General features: G+C 35.7%; 1 protein-coding gene and 1 long non-coding RNA gene across 4 annotated transcripts; one reads left to right on the forward strand and one right to left on the reverse strand.

The window, feature by feature from the left end:
• Positions 1–294: 294 nt before the first annotated feature.
• gopc (golgi-associated PDZ and coiled-coil motif containing) lies at positions 295–18,307 on the forward strand. Of its 2 annotated transcripts, XM_051874071.1 has the most exons (9): positions 295–764; positions 5,677–5,841; positions 8,417–8,440; positions 11,999–12,174; positions 12,290–12,455; positions 13,331–13,426; positions 13,563–13,727; positions 14,261–14,435; positions 15,571–18,307. In XM_051874071.1, the coding sequence occupies exons 1-9, from the start codon at positions 483–485 to the stop codon at positions 15,687–15,689; spliced, it is 1,368 nt and encodes a 455-aa protein (XP_051730031.1). In that variant the 5' UTR covers positions 295–482; the 3' UTR covers positions 15,690–18,307. The 2 variants fall into 2 exon arrangements, with proteins under 2 accessions (XP_051730031.1, XP_051730032.1); XM_051874072.1 differs by lacking the exon at positions 8,417–8,440 and having other exon boundaries at positions 296–764.
• Positions 611–12,116, reverse strand: LOC127501840 (uncharacterized). Of its 2 annotated transcripts, XR_007926732.1 has the most exons (4): positions 11,969–12,116; positions 11,771–11,860; positions 2,927–3,059; positions 611–758 (listed from the first exon to the last, which is right to left on the reverse strand). It is a non-coding gene; the product is annotated as an uncharacterized LOC127501840 (long non-coding RNA). The 2 variants fall into 2 exon arrangements; XR_007926731.1 differs by having other exon boundaries at positions 11,771–11,992.
• Positions 18,308–19,461: the final 1,154 nt, after the last annotated feature.

A 19,461-nucleotide genomic window follows, 5' to 3' on the forward strand; every position in this document is an offset into this window, starting at 1 on the left:
CCTAGGTAACGATCATGTAGGCTACAGTTTGTAAACAAATATTAAAAATAATAAAAAGTTAACAGAACAACCAATCATATAGGCAAATAGGCATAGTTAACATTTGCAAATATATTATACAGTTCACCAAACAATAAAATTATAATAACTGTATTTATATTATGGCACGAACGGTCTATCTGCTGTAAATTCCTATGAAGCAAATACTCCATGCAGATCGATTCGCTCGTCTATCGACTGCTTTCCTCATTGACGGACCTCATCGTGTGGCAGACCAGACTAATCGATCCACGTTGTTGACTTGTTCGATCTCGGATTTCCTGGTCAGATGAGAGCACGGGAAACACCTCAACAAAACATCACTCTCACTGTTTCTCAGTTCAGAAGTCTGTTATTAATATAACTCAAACGGCCAACGTATCGCGCCGAGTAAAGGACTAAATTCAAATTATCTGTGTGTTCTTCTTGTATCCGTGTTGAATATGTCTGCGTCCGCTGGCGGTGCTGGATCTCCGGGCTCGGCCCTCTCCCCTGGCCCGGCTTCGGCTCCCGGCTCCGGCATGTCTATGTTCCGATGGCTGGAGGTGCTGGAGAAGGAGTTTGACAAGGCGTTTGTGGATGTGGATCTGTTACTGGGAGAGATCGACCCGGATCAGGCTGATATCACATATGAGGGCCGTCAGAAGATGACCAGTCTCAGCTCATGTTTTGCTCAGCTGTGTCATAAAGCCCAAACCATCTTCCAGCTCAACCATAAACTAGAGGTGAGGAAAAGAGATGAATATTATCTTTTAAATTATTGTAGGCAAAGTTGTTGTTCTTTTATTGGCTGACATAGAACTCACTGTATGTATTCTGTTTTGAATGTTTCAATTGAGTGTTTAGGACTCACTAACTATGACTTCATTTTGGATTTGGAATAGATAATTTATACATTATGACTGTAAGACTTTAATACCTGGTTTTTATTTTACTTCACAAAAATTAGATCTAGAATATAATTATGAGAGTTCTCTAAAATTGTAGCTACATATTTCAGAAGGATTTCAAACTACCACCAATCTACACTAACAAAAACCATGTAAATACCATGGCATAGCATTCACAATACCGTAGTGTGTGTGTGTGTGTGTGTGTGTGTATATATATATATATATATATATACATACACACAAGTTAATGCACAATAAACCTGACAGCCTGACAGGGTGATCAAGACCCTGACGCAAAGCAAGATGTCATGATGGACATGAGCAGAGGCAAACATACAAAACATCTTGTACATATTTAGAGTGAACGTTTTAAAGTTGAATAGGTAAAATCTAGCAAATTAGTTTCTATGTATTGTCAAAAACCATATGCACTGAGAATGATGATTTTTCTAAGAGGTAAAATGAATGCACATATCCATTCATTGTCATTTCTTAATGTATTTTGTCTCTAGGCTCTGTGTGTGCACACAGATGGCTGTATTTTGGATGTCAACTGCAAAACAAATATAAAAAGCTGCCAGTTTGGTAGCAGATTTATTTATTACCAAAAATGCTTTGCATATGGTGAAAACCATGCTTGTGTAGCCACAAAACTGGATGGGATATAAAAACCTGTTTAACCTGCTTAGCTCACTGCCAGACATTGACTGCATTGCATCACATTAAAGATACCTCAACATTAACTGCAGCATAACATGCACTTATGTGCCATCTCATGTTTTTAATAAGTATTGTTAATGTTGAGCTCTGCTGACCTGTGATTTTTCTGTTACACAGTCTAGGCGTGGGCGATATAACCAAAATCTTATTTCATAATATGAGTAATTTTATTTCACGATAACGATATCACAATATAGTTATTTTTGCTTTAAACAAGGTTTTTATGATATCAAAATTGTTGATACCATTGAAATTTCATAATTCTTGTCAATATCACAAACAATTAATACTAGCCTAACTAAGTAAAAAAAACTTTTAAGCTTATTGAAGACAAGTAAACAGTCCGTGATTAAATAAGAACAAAGGAACTAATTACAAGCAATAGGATAACAGACTACAATAGAACAAAGACACAAATGAAATATACCTATCTGAAAAAACTTAGAAATAAGAAATACTATGTAAATTGTATAAAGTAATCAATTTTGTAAAACAAACTGTCATCGCCATGTAAATTAAATATACATTTATGCCCATTAAAGTTACAAAAGTGATTCAGTCAAGAACAGTGAGAGATTTTCTCTCTTTTGTAGTTTGATTAACATTAATGACAGACAGCAGCAGGTTTATTAGGCTGCTGTCACTTTAAGAGCTAAAGTACAGATCCAATATACTGTTACACATGCTTTTTCACAAAAGAAGATATTTTGAAGAATGTTGGTAACCAGACAGTTGACGGTAGCCATTTGACTTCCATAGTAGGAAAAAAATACTATGGAAGTATGGCTACCGTCAACTGTCTGGTTACCAACATTCGTCAGAATATCTTCTTTTGTGTTCAACAGAAGAAAGAAACTCATACAGGCTTGGAGCAACTTGAGGCGTGCGTCTCTCAGACTGACAGCGCTCGCATATAGCGAAATGAGTTTCGCTGCTTATTATATCTCAACGGTTTAAAATCACTTGTTTTGATAATGGTAAGCTATCATGTGTAACTGCGATAGAGACAATAGTCCAAAATCTTTCACATCTTCAAATTTCTACTTGTTAATCGTGTCTACCCATATATCGCCCCCACGCCCACCCCTAATCTAGATAATTCTTGTCCTGTCTGTGTGTTGACAGTTTCAGGCTTCTCAGTAGACCAGATTGTGTAATCTGCTTTTCCCACCACTTTTCAAATCTTTTAATGGCTCTTTATCAAAGCTCACAGTCCAATTTTAAAAGCAGAATATAAAATTCAAAACAACATGTGCTTAAAAGTAGTGACTCACTGGTATTTGTGTGGGAGACTGAATTTCTTTCAGAAAGGTAGTTTAGCAGGTGAAGAGGTTGCACATACACCCACGTCTTCACCGGCGCAGCAGTGCAGAGCAGATTAACACACAGCTTGATAAAAACTCCCTGCTGTACAAGAGGAGAGTTGGATGTGACAGTGAGTGAAGATTACAGCTTCCTGTCCTTAAAAAAAAATTGTGGTGAGACTATATGGCAAAGTGATGGTATCATTCTATGGTATTAGGGCTGGAACTAACGATTATTTTTTCAATCGATTAATCTTCCAGATTATTAGAGATTAGTCCCCCTCAGATGGTATTCTTTTAAATGGTAAGGTACTTCAAAGCACTGCAAAGAATACCATGGTATTAACATACATGGTACTTATCCAAAACCCTCAGCATTGGTGTCCAAAAAGAAAACATAGTAAAGGCCCAATTACATCAAGAACGATAACTATAAGGCATCCACACCAACACACTATATCGTTCAGTTTATTCTAAGTGTGTGCTGCAGTTTTATCATCTGCTGCTTTAAATGCTTGAGCTCTTTAAAGTCTAGTGGATTTTGATTGGCTGTCATTGTTTTTAATCATTCATCAGCTGGAAAAAATATTCTGATATCTTTTCTCTGTGCTGTTATCATTATAGTTGTGGTGTGAACTCTGCTATTCTTTTATTTAAAGCTTATCTGCTTATTTCTTTTATTTAAAGCTATTTTTAGAACAATATCTTTATCGTTATCTTTACAGTTATCGTCCTTGGTTTGAACGGACCTTAATACTGTAGTAAATTTTTGATAGTTAATACACCAACATTATGACTCATGAAACTGCATTCTCAACTTGAAATTGCATTCTTAACCCATTTCACTTGCGTAATGTGATGCATTGCTGAATGAAACAGGATGTTTAATAGCGATGGGTCACTATGGTCGACTAGTCATCCAATTGATTACGATTTTTCTTAAATTTGTTGTTGTTTTAGTGGCTGTGTTTCAATTACAATGCTGTGAATTAGCTACTAGAAAGTTTGCACAGCTAAAATCTTCCTGGAAATGTCATGTTTTGGGTCATAATGGTTGACTAGTCATCCAGTTTTAATTTATTTAAAATATTTTTTTGTCATTTGAATTATGATTTATTTTTTGTGGCGGGCTGGCAGTGCTTTAATAAGTTTTCTGTGCATTAGCTATTAGAAAGTTTGCACAGCAGAAATCTTTCTGAAAATGTCTGGAAAGACTGTCACCAAAGAGAAGTCTCACCGGAAGATCAAGTTATGACAATTTGATTAAAAATTATGAGGTCAAAAAAAAAAAAAAAAAAAAATATATATATATATATATATATATATACATGGATGAATTGTTCACAATAAGATCAATAACATGCATTTAGAAATGTTCAGAATTCAGTAAATAGGGTCCATTTTGATTTCATGCTACTACTCCTGTGATGTCATTTTCCAAAGGACCCACCCAAATATCTTTACCGAACACCCTTTTTTTCCTCTATGCTGCATCACAAACACCAAACTCTTTTGGTGCCTTAGTTTCGAGTCAGATTCAGTTAAATTTTTAATTCAAGTGAAGATATTTAGTTTTGCCAGTAGAAATGTTGTTACAGAGAATATAGACTTACTTTTCACTTATAGATTGGAATGGGCAGTGGTGGGAATCTGAAGTATTTCGAAGAGCTATTGTGTTCAGATTCTTCACTCTCGCTGCTCTTGTTTTGAGAACAATAAAATAAATGAACCTTCTCTGATGCGTTACTGCTAAATATGAGAGTCCCTCAGCTAACACTGGCTATCCAGCGGCAGCTGGGCGCATAAATAAATGAGTGGATTTTCTTCGAGAGGACTTTTATTTTTGTACTTGACGCAGCTTCACTACTTAAGAGGCTGAAATGCTGGAGGATTGAGCTGCTTTCTAATGGCGGTGCCTTCAGATGGGGGACAGGATCACATTATTCATTGCGGCTGTGGTTGTTAATGAGTGTGTCGGATGAGAATATGCTGTTCTGAAGGGAAGTGGAAGAGGAAGATAAATTAATTAACCATTTTGGGGAAAAAATGCTTGTTTATGTTTTGGATGAACCTAGGATGAACAAAATGTCACGTGGTCTTTGTATAGATTGTTTAGCATATCTGACTCAGATGCATTTAGTTATTTTGTGGTTTGAACAGGAAACCCAATCCAAACGACATTAATACACATTTAAAATCCAATTTTTCAAATAAAATCCAGACAGATTGGATTTCAAGTAGTTATTTTTTATCATTCAGAACTGTAACATCCTATACAAAGCCTCAATTAACTTGCTATGTAGTGAATGCATATGCATGAATGTGATGTGTAATTCCTCATGAGTTAAAGAAATTTCATTATGGATATATGCAATCCATCCTCTTTTTTTAAAATGACAGCTATAAGCTGTTGCAAGCTGGGTTTGAACTAGTCGTTCACATTGGCAACATGGCTTAATGTGCAGAAAGACATGCACTAATTGTTAGGCCACTGTTGGCCCTTCAAAAAGCAACAAAATTTGGTAGCATAATTTTAAATTGTCAGTTTTCTTTTGAATTAGATTCTGTTAGGATAAACATTTGTCTTCGTCTTCATGTTGTTTTTGCTGTTCTGGGAAGTATGGTGCAATACAGACAGTATTTGAGTCTCAGCATGATTCATGATTTTGGATGGCAAATTAATAATACTCTATGTGTGTGTGTGTGTGTGTGCGTTTTAGGCTCAGCTGGTGGACTTGCGGTCGGAGCTGACAGATGTCCAGGCAGAGAAGGTCGTGGTGGAGAAGGATGTTCACGAACAGCTTCTGCAACTCCACGCCATGCAGCTCAAACTCCAAGCCAAAGGCGGCCAGGCAGTCGACTCGGACTCTATCAAGGACAGGATGGTGGGCACAGCTTCACGTTACTACAAATATAGCAGAACTGACTGGGTTTTATATCCAGATGAGTTACTAAAAAAGTGCCCTGTAGAACACCTAGATTTAATGTTAGCATTTAAGGGACAGTTCACCCAAAAATAAAAATACCCTCAAGTTGTTCCGAGCCTGTATGAATTTCTTCCTTCTGCTGAACACAAAAGAAGATATTTTGAAGAAGGTCAGTAACCAAACAGTTGATGGGCTCCATTGACTATTTTTTTCCATACTATGGAAGCCCATAAACTGTTTGGTTACCCATATTCTTCAACATATCTTCTTTTGTGTTCAGCAGAAAATTTAAATTCATACAGGTTTGGAACAACTTGAGGTTGAGTAAATGATGAGAGAATTTTCATTTTTGGGTGAGCTATCCCTTTAAGGCCACCTGGATGTTCACAAAAGTATGTGGACACCTGATCACTGAACATCTCATTCCAAAACTATGGGCATTAACGTGGAATTGGAACTATTATAATGGCCTCCACTCTTTTGGGAAGGTGTTTCATTTGATGTGACACTGACTGATGGAGGAATTAGCTTCCATTGGGGTGTCAGTGGAGCCTAGCAGTGATGTTTGGTGATTAAGAGTAACTAGTTGAGTGGGGTTAAGAACAGGCCAGTCGAGTTCTTCCAGACCCGTCTCAAAAAACTACTATTAGACGAAACTGCAGCCTATTTTGTGTACAGAACTGTTGTCAAAGCATTTGGCAAACAAACCACAGACTACGAATGTGTGCTGTAGGTTTAGTTTTCCATTCATTGGAACTGTGGTGCCTAGATGATTATGCATATTTCCAAGCTACACAGTATGCAAATAGCAAATAAGATGATAGGTATTTACATGTTATGACCAAGAGTTGATATATTCGTTAATATTTTATTTAAATAAATGAAAAATGAATCGCTAAAAACTAACCCTAACTGAATGAAAGAACTGATATTCATTTTGAGATTTTCTAAAGATTACACTTAAAGGGTCAGTTCACCCAAAAATGAAAATTCTGTCATTAATTACTCACCATCATGTCGCTCCACACCTGTAAGACCTTTGTTCATCTTTGGAACACAAATTAAGATATTTTTGATAAAATCCGATGACTCAGTGAGGCCTCCATTGCCAGCAAGAAAATTAACACTTTCAGATGCCCAGAAAGCTACTAAAGACATATTTAAAACAGTTCATGTGACTACAGTGGTTCAACCTTAATGTTATGAAGCAACGAGAATACTTTTTGTGTGCCAAAAAAATTAAATAAGGACTTTATTCAACAATATCTAGTGATGGGCGATTTCAAAACACTGCTGCATGAAGCTTCGAAGCTTTACGAATCTTTTGTTTCGAATCAGTGGTTCAGAGTGTGCATCAAACTGCCAAAGTCACATGAACCATTGAAATTTCGAAACACTTATGACGTAACGAAGCCTCGTTTACTGAAATCAGGTGACATTGTTGAATAAAGATATTGTTGAATAAAGTCGTTATTTTGTTTTTTTTGCCGCACAAAAAGTATTCTCGACGCTTCATAACATTAAGGTTGAACCACTGTAGTCACATGAACTGTTTTAAATATGTCTTTAGTAGCTTTCTGGGCATTTGAAAATGTGTTAATTGTCTTGCTGGCAATGCAGGCCTCACGGAGCCATCGGATTTTATCAAAAATATCTTAATTTGTGTTCCGAAGTTGAATGAAGGTCTTACGGGTGTGGAACGACATGAGGGTGAGTAAATGACAGAATTTCCATTTTTGGGTGAACTAACCCTTTAACAGTGTTATTTAATTACTTTAAAAAGAGTGTTATGTGATGGAAAACTGCACAATTAAATATTCATAAATATATATTTATCACGGAAACCGTGATACATTTTTTCAGGGTTCCTTGATGAACAAAAAGGTCAAAAGAACAGCATTTATTTTAAAATAGAATTGTTTGTAACGGTATTTTACTGTCACTTTTGATCAATTTAATGCATCCTTGCTGAATAAAATATATATCCAATTTGGACTGATACCATTACATTAAAAAATCACTATTTTATAAACCTTCTACGTCAAGCTTTCGATGGCAGTTTGTAAGTGGACAGTGAGTGTTGAAGCTGCAGACAGTGTTTGTGCACTTCACGCTTCAGCACTTGTCTGTCCTGTTCTGTGAGCTTCTGTAGCTGACCTGTCATTGTTCCCAGACTTTTTCACTTCACAGTAGCATCACTTAGAGTAGCCGAAGGCAGAAATCTGAGAAAACGACTTGTATGTCTGTAGAGATTACATGGCTTTACGGGAGTGACTGGAATAGCCGAGTCCACTAATTAGCACGTGTCCTCATACATTTGTAGCTGTGACATTTGATGGTGTAATTGCAGTATCTTTATATGATCAGCTGTAATGAACACTAACAGGCTCTGGTTGGGTTGGCACTCTGCTTTGTGTCTTCCTGATTTAACCCTGCTGATGTAAGGATGAATGATGAAGCTTCTATAACCGGCCTTCCTGTTTAACCCTGCATCTCTAACTTTTGACCCTCTGTTTTTCTCCTCAATGTTAAGCCTGTTCCCTCAGTGGAGGACAAGGTAAGTTTTGCATTGTTTCGAGTCTGTGTGTGTCCCATCTAACTCCACTCTTTTTGCCTGTTGATGCTTCTGCTTTCTGTTTCAACCATCCCTAATGAAGAACTATGTTCTCTTTGGCTGCATTTACACTGCAGGTCTTGATGCCCAATTCCGATTTGTTGACTATATCCAGCTTACCTTATCTTCTTTTAAAAGTGACCCATATCCAGTATCTGCATTTACACTATACACTTGGCAAAACAACCCAAGGTAGACGTACTGACCCAGAAAAGCTTAGTCCGAAAAACGGTGCGATTTGCAATGGACGCAGACGAAATGATAATACAAGCTTTTGCTTCCATACCATCTTTAAAGATCAGCAAAACATTGGTCTCTTAAGATGGAGAAAAAAGAGGAGAACCCTTGTTGCAGCCTGGGCATTGAAAAGAGTCATGTGGATCACGATTGGTGTGCACCTGAGTTGACGCCATTCACCACCGTTGCTTTTTCAATGACGCACGACTCGCATTGACGGGAATATCCGATCTGTCTGCTTACATGGCAGACGCAAATGCACTTATCCGATTCATATCAGATTTATTTCCACATATTAATGAGGCTGAAACCGATCTGAGAATATCAGAATCCATGTACTTTTTTCCTGCTTACACATTCGTGGGTCAAGGGAGGAAAAAAACGGAATTGGGTCACTTGAACCATGTAATGTAAATGCGGCTTTTGTGTACTAGTAGATTGCTAGAGGTGCACAGTATATTGGAGGCCGATACATTATTCACTGAGAACTAGTAGAATTACAGCCAAAAGTTTTAATGGATAATGTATTATAGTATGGTTTCTTAAGACATTTTTTGTATTGCGGACATAAGTCCTATGCATGTTACACTGTGTTTGGGCTAGGGCTGCACGATTTGTGGAAAAAATGTAAATGTAATTTTTCTGATAAAAATTCCGATTAAAAAAATTCCAGGTTTGCTGTACAATTTGGCCAAATTTTTGTGATTTATATATCAATATTAATAGTACTAAATAAAAATTACTAAAAAAGATCAAAAGAAGAAATATTACAATAGTAAAATTAAAAATAAATAAATAATAATTTAGTTTATTTTACATCACAACTGTAAAAGAACTATACTAATATTTATGGCTGTCTTTATTTTTTTTTTTTCATTTTTAAATGTTAAACCATCGAATGTTTATTTTGACCGAAACCACAGGGAGCTTCTCTTTTGTTGATAAATGCTTCCCAAGTTTAGATAGATGGTTTGTGTATGTTCCGTTCCCAAATTCATGTTAAAGCAAATTAACCAACCCAAACTCAGAGCAGATTCAGAGATGCGCTGCATCTGAAATCGAATACTTCCCTAATAGATATTATGCGAAAACAGTATGCCAACAGAGTAGTATGTTCGAATACATAGGCTGCGTTCCAGTTCATTTTTTTTATGCCCTTCACTCGCTAACTTCCCTCAGTCTCGTTGACTCGGATGTACGTCATTGCTTATGTTGCACGAGTGCCCACTACTGGCGGAACCCTTGCAATGGGCTGAATTGGAATATCCTAAGCCCTTGATCACATGGAATCCACTATGGAGTTGATTTATTATTTACATTTTTTCCATTACGAAATTGTTTAATGCAGCATTCTATATGTATATAGGTGTGTTTAGGTTGTTTTAAATGTTTAAAAAATAATGAATATATCATAGAGTTGTTTTTGGTGGGGGTAAATTAAACGCGATCTGCGGTGACGTCACAATCGTGTTGCATTTTGGTATATGGAGCTGCCTGAAGTGTACATATGAAGTAGACTCGCTCCCTCGATCAAAATCAAGGGGTCGAGGGTCTTTCCATATAAACTTCACTCATCCAGTTCACGAAGTGGAACGCACTTCAAAATGGCGGCAGGGATTCCCTGGTAGTTGTGGGAAGTGCTTAAGGAAGTTTGCGAGTGTGTGTCTAAAAGCGAAGTCATAGTATTCGAAAAACAGTAGGCGAAAAGTACTATACATACGAACTTCATTCATACCACCCATATACTTTTTTTAATGGTCGTGAAGTAAATTGACGCACCGATGCAGTTTGTGTGGAGCAGCATTTACTGCAAACTGAACCGCTCTAAAATGCTGAAACACCGATAGATAATGAGCTGCTCAGGTGTAAGAACACAATGTCGCTCTTCACTCTGAATAATTATTTTATTAAATCATAGCCTTTGCAATTTGATTAATCGTGCAGCCCTATTAGTTAATTATTTTGATCGACTGATAGGGTTACAATGAAAAAATAAAATAATTGGTATCGGCCACATCAAACTTTTAAGGTGTGGTCATTTACCAGTGTTGGGCAAAATTTTGCAGGTGATATCCAGTCATTTAAATAGGAATCCACACAACCGGGATATGAGGGCGAAAATGTTCCCTTCGCGGATTTCCCTTGTTTAAGTTGGTCATGCGAATTCATCACCAACAAATTTGGTTTGAAAGTGACTTCTGTGTGAGTTGTGCTTCATGCAGCGCTTCAACATTAACAATGGACCTTTTTCACCCGCAAAATTTCACCAAATTAACACTAATGTGACCTCACCTTTTGTTATTGGTTCAAGCTGATAATTATCAGCCATAAACTTCAGTATAGGTGCATAGCTACTGCTAGATGTTTCTCTTTTAGTCCAGGGGTTGTAACAAATGAAGAGGTGCCATCATATGCAAGTCACATTCTATTAGCTTTCCTGATTGGCTGGATTCATGTCACACTATTGGCAAACTTGTAATAACTATCTACATTTGTTACAATTCTGAGTCTATAGTATGTGCACACATTTAGTGGTATGTTTAAAGGAATAGTTCACCCAAAAATGTAAACTATCTCATAATTCACTCACCCTCAAGCCATCCTAGGTGTATATGACTTTCTTCTTTCAGCCGAAAACAATCACAAACAAGTTATATTAAATAATATCCTGGCTCTTCCCAGCTTTGTAATGGCATTGAATAGTGTCTGAGTTTCCAAAAAGTGCATCTATCCTTCATAAAAGTAATCCATATGACTCCAGGGGGTTAATAAATACCTTCTGATGTGAAGCGATGGGATTTTGTAAGAAAAATATCCATATTTAAAACTTTATAAACTATAACGGCCTATTCAATGACATTACAAAGCCGGGAAGAGCTAGGATATTATTTAATATAACTCTGATTGTGTTCGGCTGAAAGAAGAAAGTCATATACACCTCGGATGGGCTTGAGGGTGAGTAAATTATGGGATAATTTTCATTTATGTGGGAACTATTCCTTTAACTAAAGTGTTTGTCTGGTGATCTCACCTCACCTATGTCATTTGCACTGTTGTGATGTTTGCGGTCATTGTGGTGACGTAGGTCTTCTGCTTCTTGTCCTCTTGGGCAGCACCTTGGAAGAGCTGTTAATGACAGTGATTTGATGTTACTCTGCTGGGAAGACTTACCTCAGTATGCATACATGGTCAGACCTCCAGCACACCACAGATTTTTGGCGCTCAGCTGCTCACCTCTTGTCTTTGTTTGATTGCATTTCACAGGAGAAGGAACTGGAGGCCAGTAAGAAAGAAAAAGTGAAGGAGGCCAAGTTGGAGGCAGAGGTGAAGTTGCTGAAGAAAGAGAACGAGGCCCTCCGCAGGCACATTGCGGTACTACAGGCTGAGGTGTATGGTGCCAGACTGGCAGCCAAGTACTTGGACAAGGAGCTGGCTGGGAGGTAAGAGACAGCATTGTTCTTCTGTTCTGATTGACCACTGTCTGGGTTTCATGTGGCGATTTCTTGCATACAAAGAGCTGTAGTGGTTGGTAACAGGAATGCTCTTTTTATTTAGGGTGCAGCAGATCCAATTGCTCGGTCGAGACATGAAAGGACCAGCTCATGACAAACTGTGGAACCAGCTTGAAGCAGAGATTCACCTGCACCGCCACAAAACAGTGATCCGAGCCTGCAGGGGGCGCAATGATCCCAAGAAGCCCTTGCCATCACCTGTTGGGCATGTAAGACAGCACACTGAGTTAATTTGCCAATATTGCATACAGAAGGTGAACTAGTTAGATCAGAGTAAACTTTGAACAGTCAAGAGAATAATGTGCCTGTAGTGTATTTCAACCCAAAATCAAAATCAGAAGTTGAAAATGTAATTTCATATATTGAAATTAAATTCTTATATTTTTATTTATTTACTCATTCTTAGATTTATTTTTATTTTTTAAAATAATAAATATAATTTTTATTTAAAAAATTAAGCCTGTTTTAAGCAGATTTATTTTTATTCTTTAGCACTGTGACATTCAAGAAATGGCAATCATTCTGCCCCCGTACATATAAATTTTTACTTTACAAATTTGCAATTTAAATTTTTTTTTTTTAAATATTTAAATATTAATATTGAATTAAACTGCAGTCTTTAAAAGTATATATTATATTATATAATGCAATATATTATAGTATATTTGTATATTATAGTATATATGTGTACTAATATATTTAAATAAAATATTTTTGAAATATAGTAAATATAAAATTAAGTTTTTTCGTATTTAAATATTAATATTGACGTAATTATTAGTCTTTAAAATTATTTAAATGAACTAAATTTTAAATATTAAATACACTATATATATATATATATATATATATATATTTTTTTTTTTTTTTTTTTTTTTTTTTTTTTTCCCTCCGCATACAGGTAATTTATCTTATTTCATAGACTTATTATTTTCATATTCTTAGTGGCATATTTTTTTCCGTAGTACTACTGACTACTAAGAATATGAAAATAGCGTCACAATGCAAAAAAAAAAACTATAAACTATGGCCATTTTCATGTGATTCACTCTTGAGTGTGTCCTCTATACATTTACCTCTCCAGGACACAGATTCTCTGAAGAAGACTCAAGGAGTCGGCCCTATACGCAAAGTGGTTCTGGCCAAAGAAGATCATGAAGGACTTGGCATCTCTATTACTGTGAGTTCAACATTTGCTTTAATATGTAGGCTGCTCCATTCATTTTTTTATGATTGTGAACTAGGCATGATTTTATTCAGTGTTTGTTCCAAAATCAAAGTCTGATTTAATGTTTGCATTCGTGGAATTAATACAGGGTGGGAAAGAGCACGGAGTTCCCATCCTCATCTCCGAAATCCACCCCACCCAGCCTGCCGAGCGCTGCGGAGGACTGCATGTGGGAGATGCCATCTTAGCCGTCAACAACATCAACCTGAGAGATGCAAAGCACAAAGAGGCCGTCACCATCCTCTCACAGCAGGTGAGACGCGCACACAGACTCTCTTTCGGTTCAGTTTTCAGCTCGACGAGGGGGGCTGTCAGATCAGGCTTAGCATGTGACCTATAACTTATTATTAGAACCATGTTTCAATCCCATCCTCACACCTGCAGAGAACCTCCCAAAGGTTAAGATGCTCTTTAATTGGGCTTGTGAGGTGTAATTATGACGGATTTGAAGAGAACGTACTGCTTTAAAGGGATAGTTCACCCAAAAATGAAAATTCTATCATAATTTTCTCACCCTCATGTTGTTCCAAACACATTTGACTTTTTTTTTTTCTGTTGAACACAAAAGGTGGCCACTCTTTTTAATTTAATGAAAGGAAGTAAGGACATAGTGTGTCAAGCTCTAAAGTAACAACAAAAATGCACCATTTATATGACTCAAGTCTTCTGAAGTCATATGAAAGGTTTGTGTGAGCAATCAAAGGTTATATTTACCTCACATAAGAAACATGCATACAGACACCCACACTTCCAGACATTAACGCAGTTGGGGTTTTTTCTCTGCAGAGGGGGGAAATCGAGTTTGAAGTGGTTTATGTGGCTCCAGAAGTGGACTCTGATGACGAGAACGTGGAGTATGAAGATGACAGCGGACACCGCTACCGTCTGTACCTGGATGAGCTGGAAGAGGGATCGGGAGCCAATCACAACAATGGCACTGCTGACCCCGCCTCTCTACAAGGCAAGTCCATTGAATTAATTGATTTTCTGCCTGGCAAATGACCCAAAACTGAAAATAATTTTCTACAGCATTTATTAAACAATGTAAATTTATAAATATACTATTATTCATTGTCAATTATTCATGTTTGTTTGTAATACATTAATATTTTTTCATAATTGTTTTTAATCTTTGATGCTGATAAGGCAATTAAAAGTAAATGAATAAATAAATAATGCTAAAATAATATAGTATTAAGCTTTTATTAATCTGTCAATTTATTAGTATACTTTTGTCCTATCTCAACTTATACTATTGTTTATTGTCAGTTCATGTTTATTCATAATATATTAAAATTGTATTATTTTTTATATTTTTAAATATTTTTATCTTTGATGCTGATAAGACAATAAGTAATGAATATGAATAAATAAATAATGCTATAATAATAAAGGTAATTTAAAATACAACTTGAAACATTAAAATGTATTAGCATATGTTAATATTAACATAGATTAATAAATACTGTAAAAGTATTATTGTATAGGGGAAAAATTATATCAAATTATTATATAAAAAAATATACACTACTGTTGGGGTTGGTGAGATTTAATAATGTTTTTAAAAGTCTCTTATTCTCACCAAGGCTGCATTTATTTGAGCAAAAATACAGTAAAATCAGTCATATTGTAGCTGATTTTATTTGGTATCATTTTGTATTTATTTTGTATATTTAAAAATTTTACAGTTTATTCCTGTGATGGCAAATCTGAATTTTCAGCATCATTACTTCTTCAGTCTTCAGTGTCACATGATCCTTCAGAAATCATTCTAATATACTGATTTGGGATTCTTTTAAAAGATTTCCAAGATTCTTTGATGAATAGAAAGTTCAAAAGAACAGTATTTATTTGAAATAAAAATCTTTTGTAAGATTATAAATGTCTTTACTGTCACTTTTGATCAATTTAAAGCATCTTTGCTGAATAAAAGTAATGAATTTTTCTCAATAAATTATTTTTGAACAGTAGTGTATGTAATCATATTGTTACAGTCTACACAGCAGTTAATCATTAAAACCAAAGGTTTAGTTAATGGTTTAAAGAAAATTGTGCATTTTATCTAAACTGGCCATCCATTTTCTTTCTCCGTACAGCTGTAGGGAAGCACTTAGCGAACAACAGAACAGAGAATGGAGATACCGGCTTGTCCAGCGAAAGCCCTTCAGACGACAAGACCTCCAAGACAGCAGAGTCTGCAGAGAGCTCCTCTTAGATCTCCAGCCTACGAGAATGATCCTGAAGATGAGAGAGGAGCGTCAAGCGCAGAGACGGAGAGCAGAAAGAGATTAAGACTGCACATGTATAATATGTAACATACGAGATTATTCGTTTTATGCCGTATGGAGAACAGACTGCTTCAACGTCCACTGGAGATGGATGAACCACTGAGAAACACTGAGAGAAGAGGACATAATGTTACTCAGTGGCCACAAAGGATTGTTTGCAAATATACGTCACCATCTTGGTTTATAGTTGTAAAGAAACACTTGAGGGGACAAAATGACGATCTGCATAGATGACTAAAGTGATTGGATGGAATTATATGGTATAAGAGTTTTGATTCTTGACTTCCTCTTTTGTGTAACCTCACCGTGCATTTAATGACCCTCCATAGGTGAGCTGAATCTGAGCTCAGATGTACTTTATCGATTCACACTTCTTCTCTCGTACTGAAGTAGATGGATATAGCAATGAGTTACTGTTTGCTCAAAGTGTACGTTCATATAAAACATCGTTTTTAACCTCTCGGTTTTAGCCTAGTGTGAGCCTAAAGCAAAGGCAAACAGGATAATGTCACTTCCTGTTTTGTGCACAGGGTGGTCAGTAGATGACGGAAGAGAAACAACACAGGGAGTCGAAATAACAGTGCGCATCCACATGTGATTAGATTACATTTCTGTGCTTTCCACACATAACAGTTTGAATGTGCCATTTTCAGTTTCGTAGAAGAGATATCCGGGTCATATTTTACCCCAAAAGAAGAAGGGAAAAATAATATATATATATATATATATATATATACACAAACACACACAGTGTGTATATATATATGTGTGTGTGTATATATTTATATATACACAGTATATATATGTGCATATATATATATATATTGATGCAAACATTTTAATATTCTTTATTTTATAATAGTCTTTATTTATTTCTGAATGTGCTTATTTCTCATAAAAATAATGTCACAATGTAAAATAATTCCAATAATAATTAATGGTCCTAAATTAAACATGCTAATTTGTAACATGCTAATATATATAAAATAAATATATAAATATATATATATATATATATATATATATAATATATATATATATATATATATATATATATATATATATATATATATATATGCAAAATTATAACAATAAATATTAATGGCTCTAAAATCAAACAACTTCTTTACTTAAAAAATAATTACCTATCTTATTTTCTTTTTATTTTAGAGTGAAATATGACCCGGATATTTCTTAACAGGTTTTTTTTATGAGATGCCGATCTGCAGAAGTATTTTGGAGCATCTTTGCTGAACAATCTCTAACTAGAGCTGATAGTGCCATTGAACCTACTGTATTAACTGTGTCTTTAGGAAAGATACTGATATTATCTGGTTAGAGAAGTGTACTTAAATTTTTACACAGCGATGTAGCATAGCGTTATTTAATCCAAGCCAATCTTTATATTCTGTGCAAAACATAAAAGGGTACAGAGATCACGGACAACTATCTTGCCCTATTCAGTCTTAGAGTTGGCTGTAGTGCCTCAAATCTGTGAATTGTAAGATCTTTACTGTGTAGATCACTAGAAGAGGTTCCTATAATCATCAGTGTTGCTTTCCTACCTTTAAGTTATTTAACATATCACTTTTCTCTCGTGCCGTTATCTCAATAGCATCTTCAGCTTCAGCCATCTAATGCTCCAGTCTAAATGTCTGTACACTGATTATATTATATTTAACTGAAACATGGGCTACATACCAATAAAACTTTCCCTAAACTCATGCTTTACCCTGCTGAAAGAAGAAGAAAAAAACAGCTTTAAAGGGATAGATCACCCAAAAATGACATTACTCACCCTCATGATGTTCCAAACCATTTGAAGAATGTTGGTAACCAGACAGTTGATGGTAGTCATTGACTTCCATAGTAGGAAAAAAAAAATACTAATGGCTACCATCAACTGTCTGGTTACCAACTTTCTTCAAAATATTTTCTTTTGTGTTCAACAGAAGAAAGTCCCTCAAGTTGTTCCAAACCTGTATGAGTTTAAGTAAATGTTGACAGAAATTTCATTTTTGGGTGAACTGTCCCTTTAACAAGGTGGTTAGATGGTCAAGGCTAGTTTTTAGCATAGCTTGAGTGATAAATATTAAATATTCATAAGGTATTTGCTTATCACACACTTAGTCTGGTATTTATCACCCCACTGTAATCATCACAGGTGTTTGTATGTTATGAAGATGAGGGCAGTCAGGACAATCAGCGCCGTATGGTCTTTTATCAGAAAGTAGGCTGGTTCAGTGGACTCATGTTACCTTTATTTTCTTGTTACCGATTAGTTCATCTGGGAGATGATGCGTGTCCGCAGGAACCAAGTGCTTCCCACACTGCCAGTGCATGGAAGAGTACAGATGCATCTTTAACCTGGAGGAACATTTCCCCTCTTTTTTTTTTTAGCCCTTCTGGTTTGTGATTTATTTTTCTGTTTTTCCAGTGTCATAGGAAATGTGCTTCAGAAACACAGGAGATTGGGATAAATGTTCCACATGTAGTTAATGTATGACATGAAATGTTTCAATAAACTTAAATTTATTTGCCCAGAGCATTGTGTTTTGTTGAGGTGTTGATAACAGGGCTTTATTACAATTGAGTTGCAGTACCTAATTTAAACATGAGGGGGCAGTACGGCTTGACAGTACAAATTCACAGTATAACGTTTGATATGCAAAACTTAAAAAACACAATCTACTACATGCCTTTTGTCGTCTGATTTACGTTTTATACTTTTTAGCAAGTAAAAGTCCTTTTAGTATAACTGTAAAAACGCCTCCCTTCAGCTTGTAGTATATGTGTCTTTTTACTGTGGAATCTTTACTGATTTTTATTAAAGGGTTAGTTCACCCCAAAATGAAAATTCTGTCATTAATTACTCATCCTCGTGCCGTTTTACACCAGTAAGACCTTCGTTGATCTTCGGAACACAAATTAAGATATTTTTGATTAAATCCGATGTCTCAGTGAGGCCTGCATAGGGAGCAATGACATTTCCTCTCTCAAGATCCATAAAGGTACTAAAAACATATTTAAATCAGTTCATGTGAGTACAGTGGTTCAAAATTAATATTATAAAGCGACGAGAATATTTTTGGTGCGCCCAAAAAAAAAAAAAAAAAAAAACGACTTATTTAGTGATGACCGATTTTAAAACACTGCTTCAGGAAGCTTCGGAGCGTAATGAATCAGCGTGTTCCGAAGATCAACGAAGGTCTTACGGGTGTGGAACGGCATGAGCGTGAGTAATAAATGACAGAATTTTTATTTTTGGGTGAACTAACCCTTTAAGTAAACGTAAGTAATAACTTTTATATTGTTAGTAATATTTTAAGATGAACACTTACTAGACTGAAGCAACTTTGGTTTACTTGATTATCTATACATCATTTTTAGAAAATCAAATTAAAATTGATCAAATATGATACATCAAGCTTTTGAGGAACGTTTATTAGTAGCCTACATCTCTCAATCATCGTGTTCATTTGCATTATGTTTTGATAAAACTTTTATAAGACGTAATACTGGGAGATATTGACAACTATGTATATCTGTGGCATTTTATGTAAGTCCTCTGTAATGAAGATCTCATTAACTTACCAACAACTGCACCAAATTGCATATTTTTGCTGTTTCCTCCGAGTATGAGCTTCAGATTCTCCTACATCACACTACATGAGCCATAAAATTTTGATATATCAAATG

Source organism: Ctenopharyngodon idella, chromosome 20 (genome assembly GCF_019924925.1).
Source record: "Ctenopharyngodon idella isolate HZGC_01 chromosome 20, HZGC01, whole genome shotgun sequence".
NCBI lineage: Eukaryota > Metazoa > Chordata > Actinopteri > Cypriniformes > Xenocyprididae > Ctenopharyngodon > Ctenopharyngodon idella.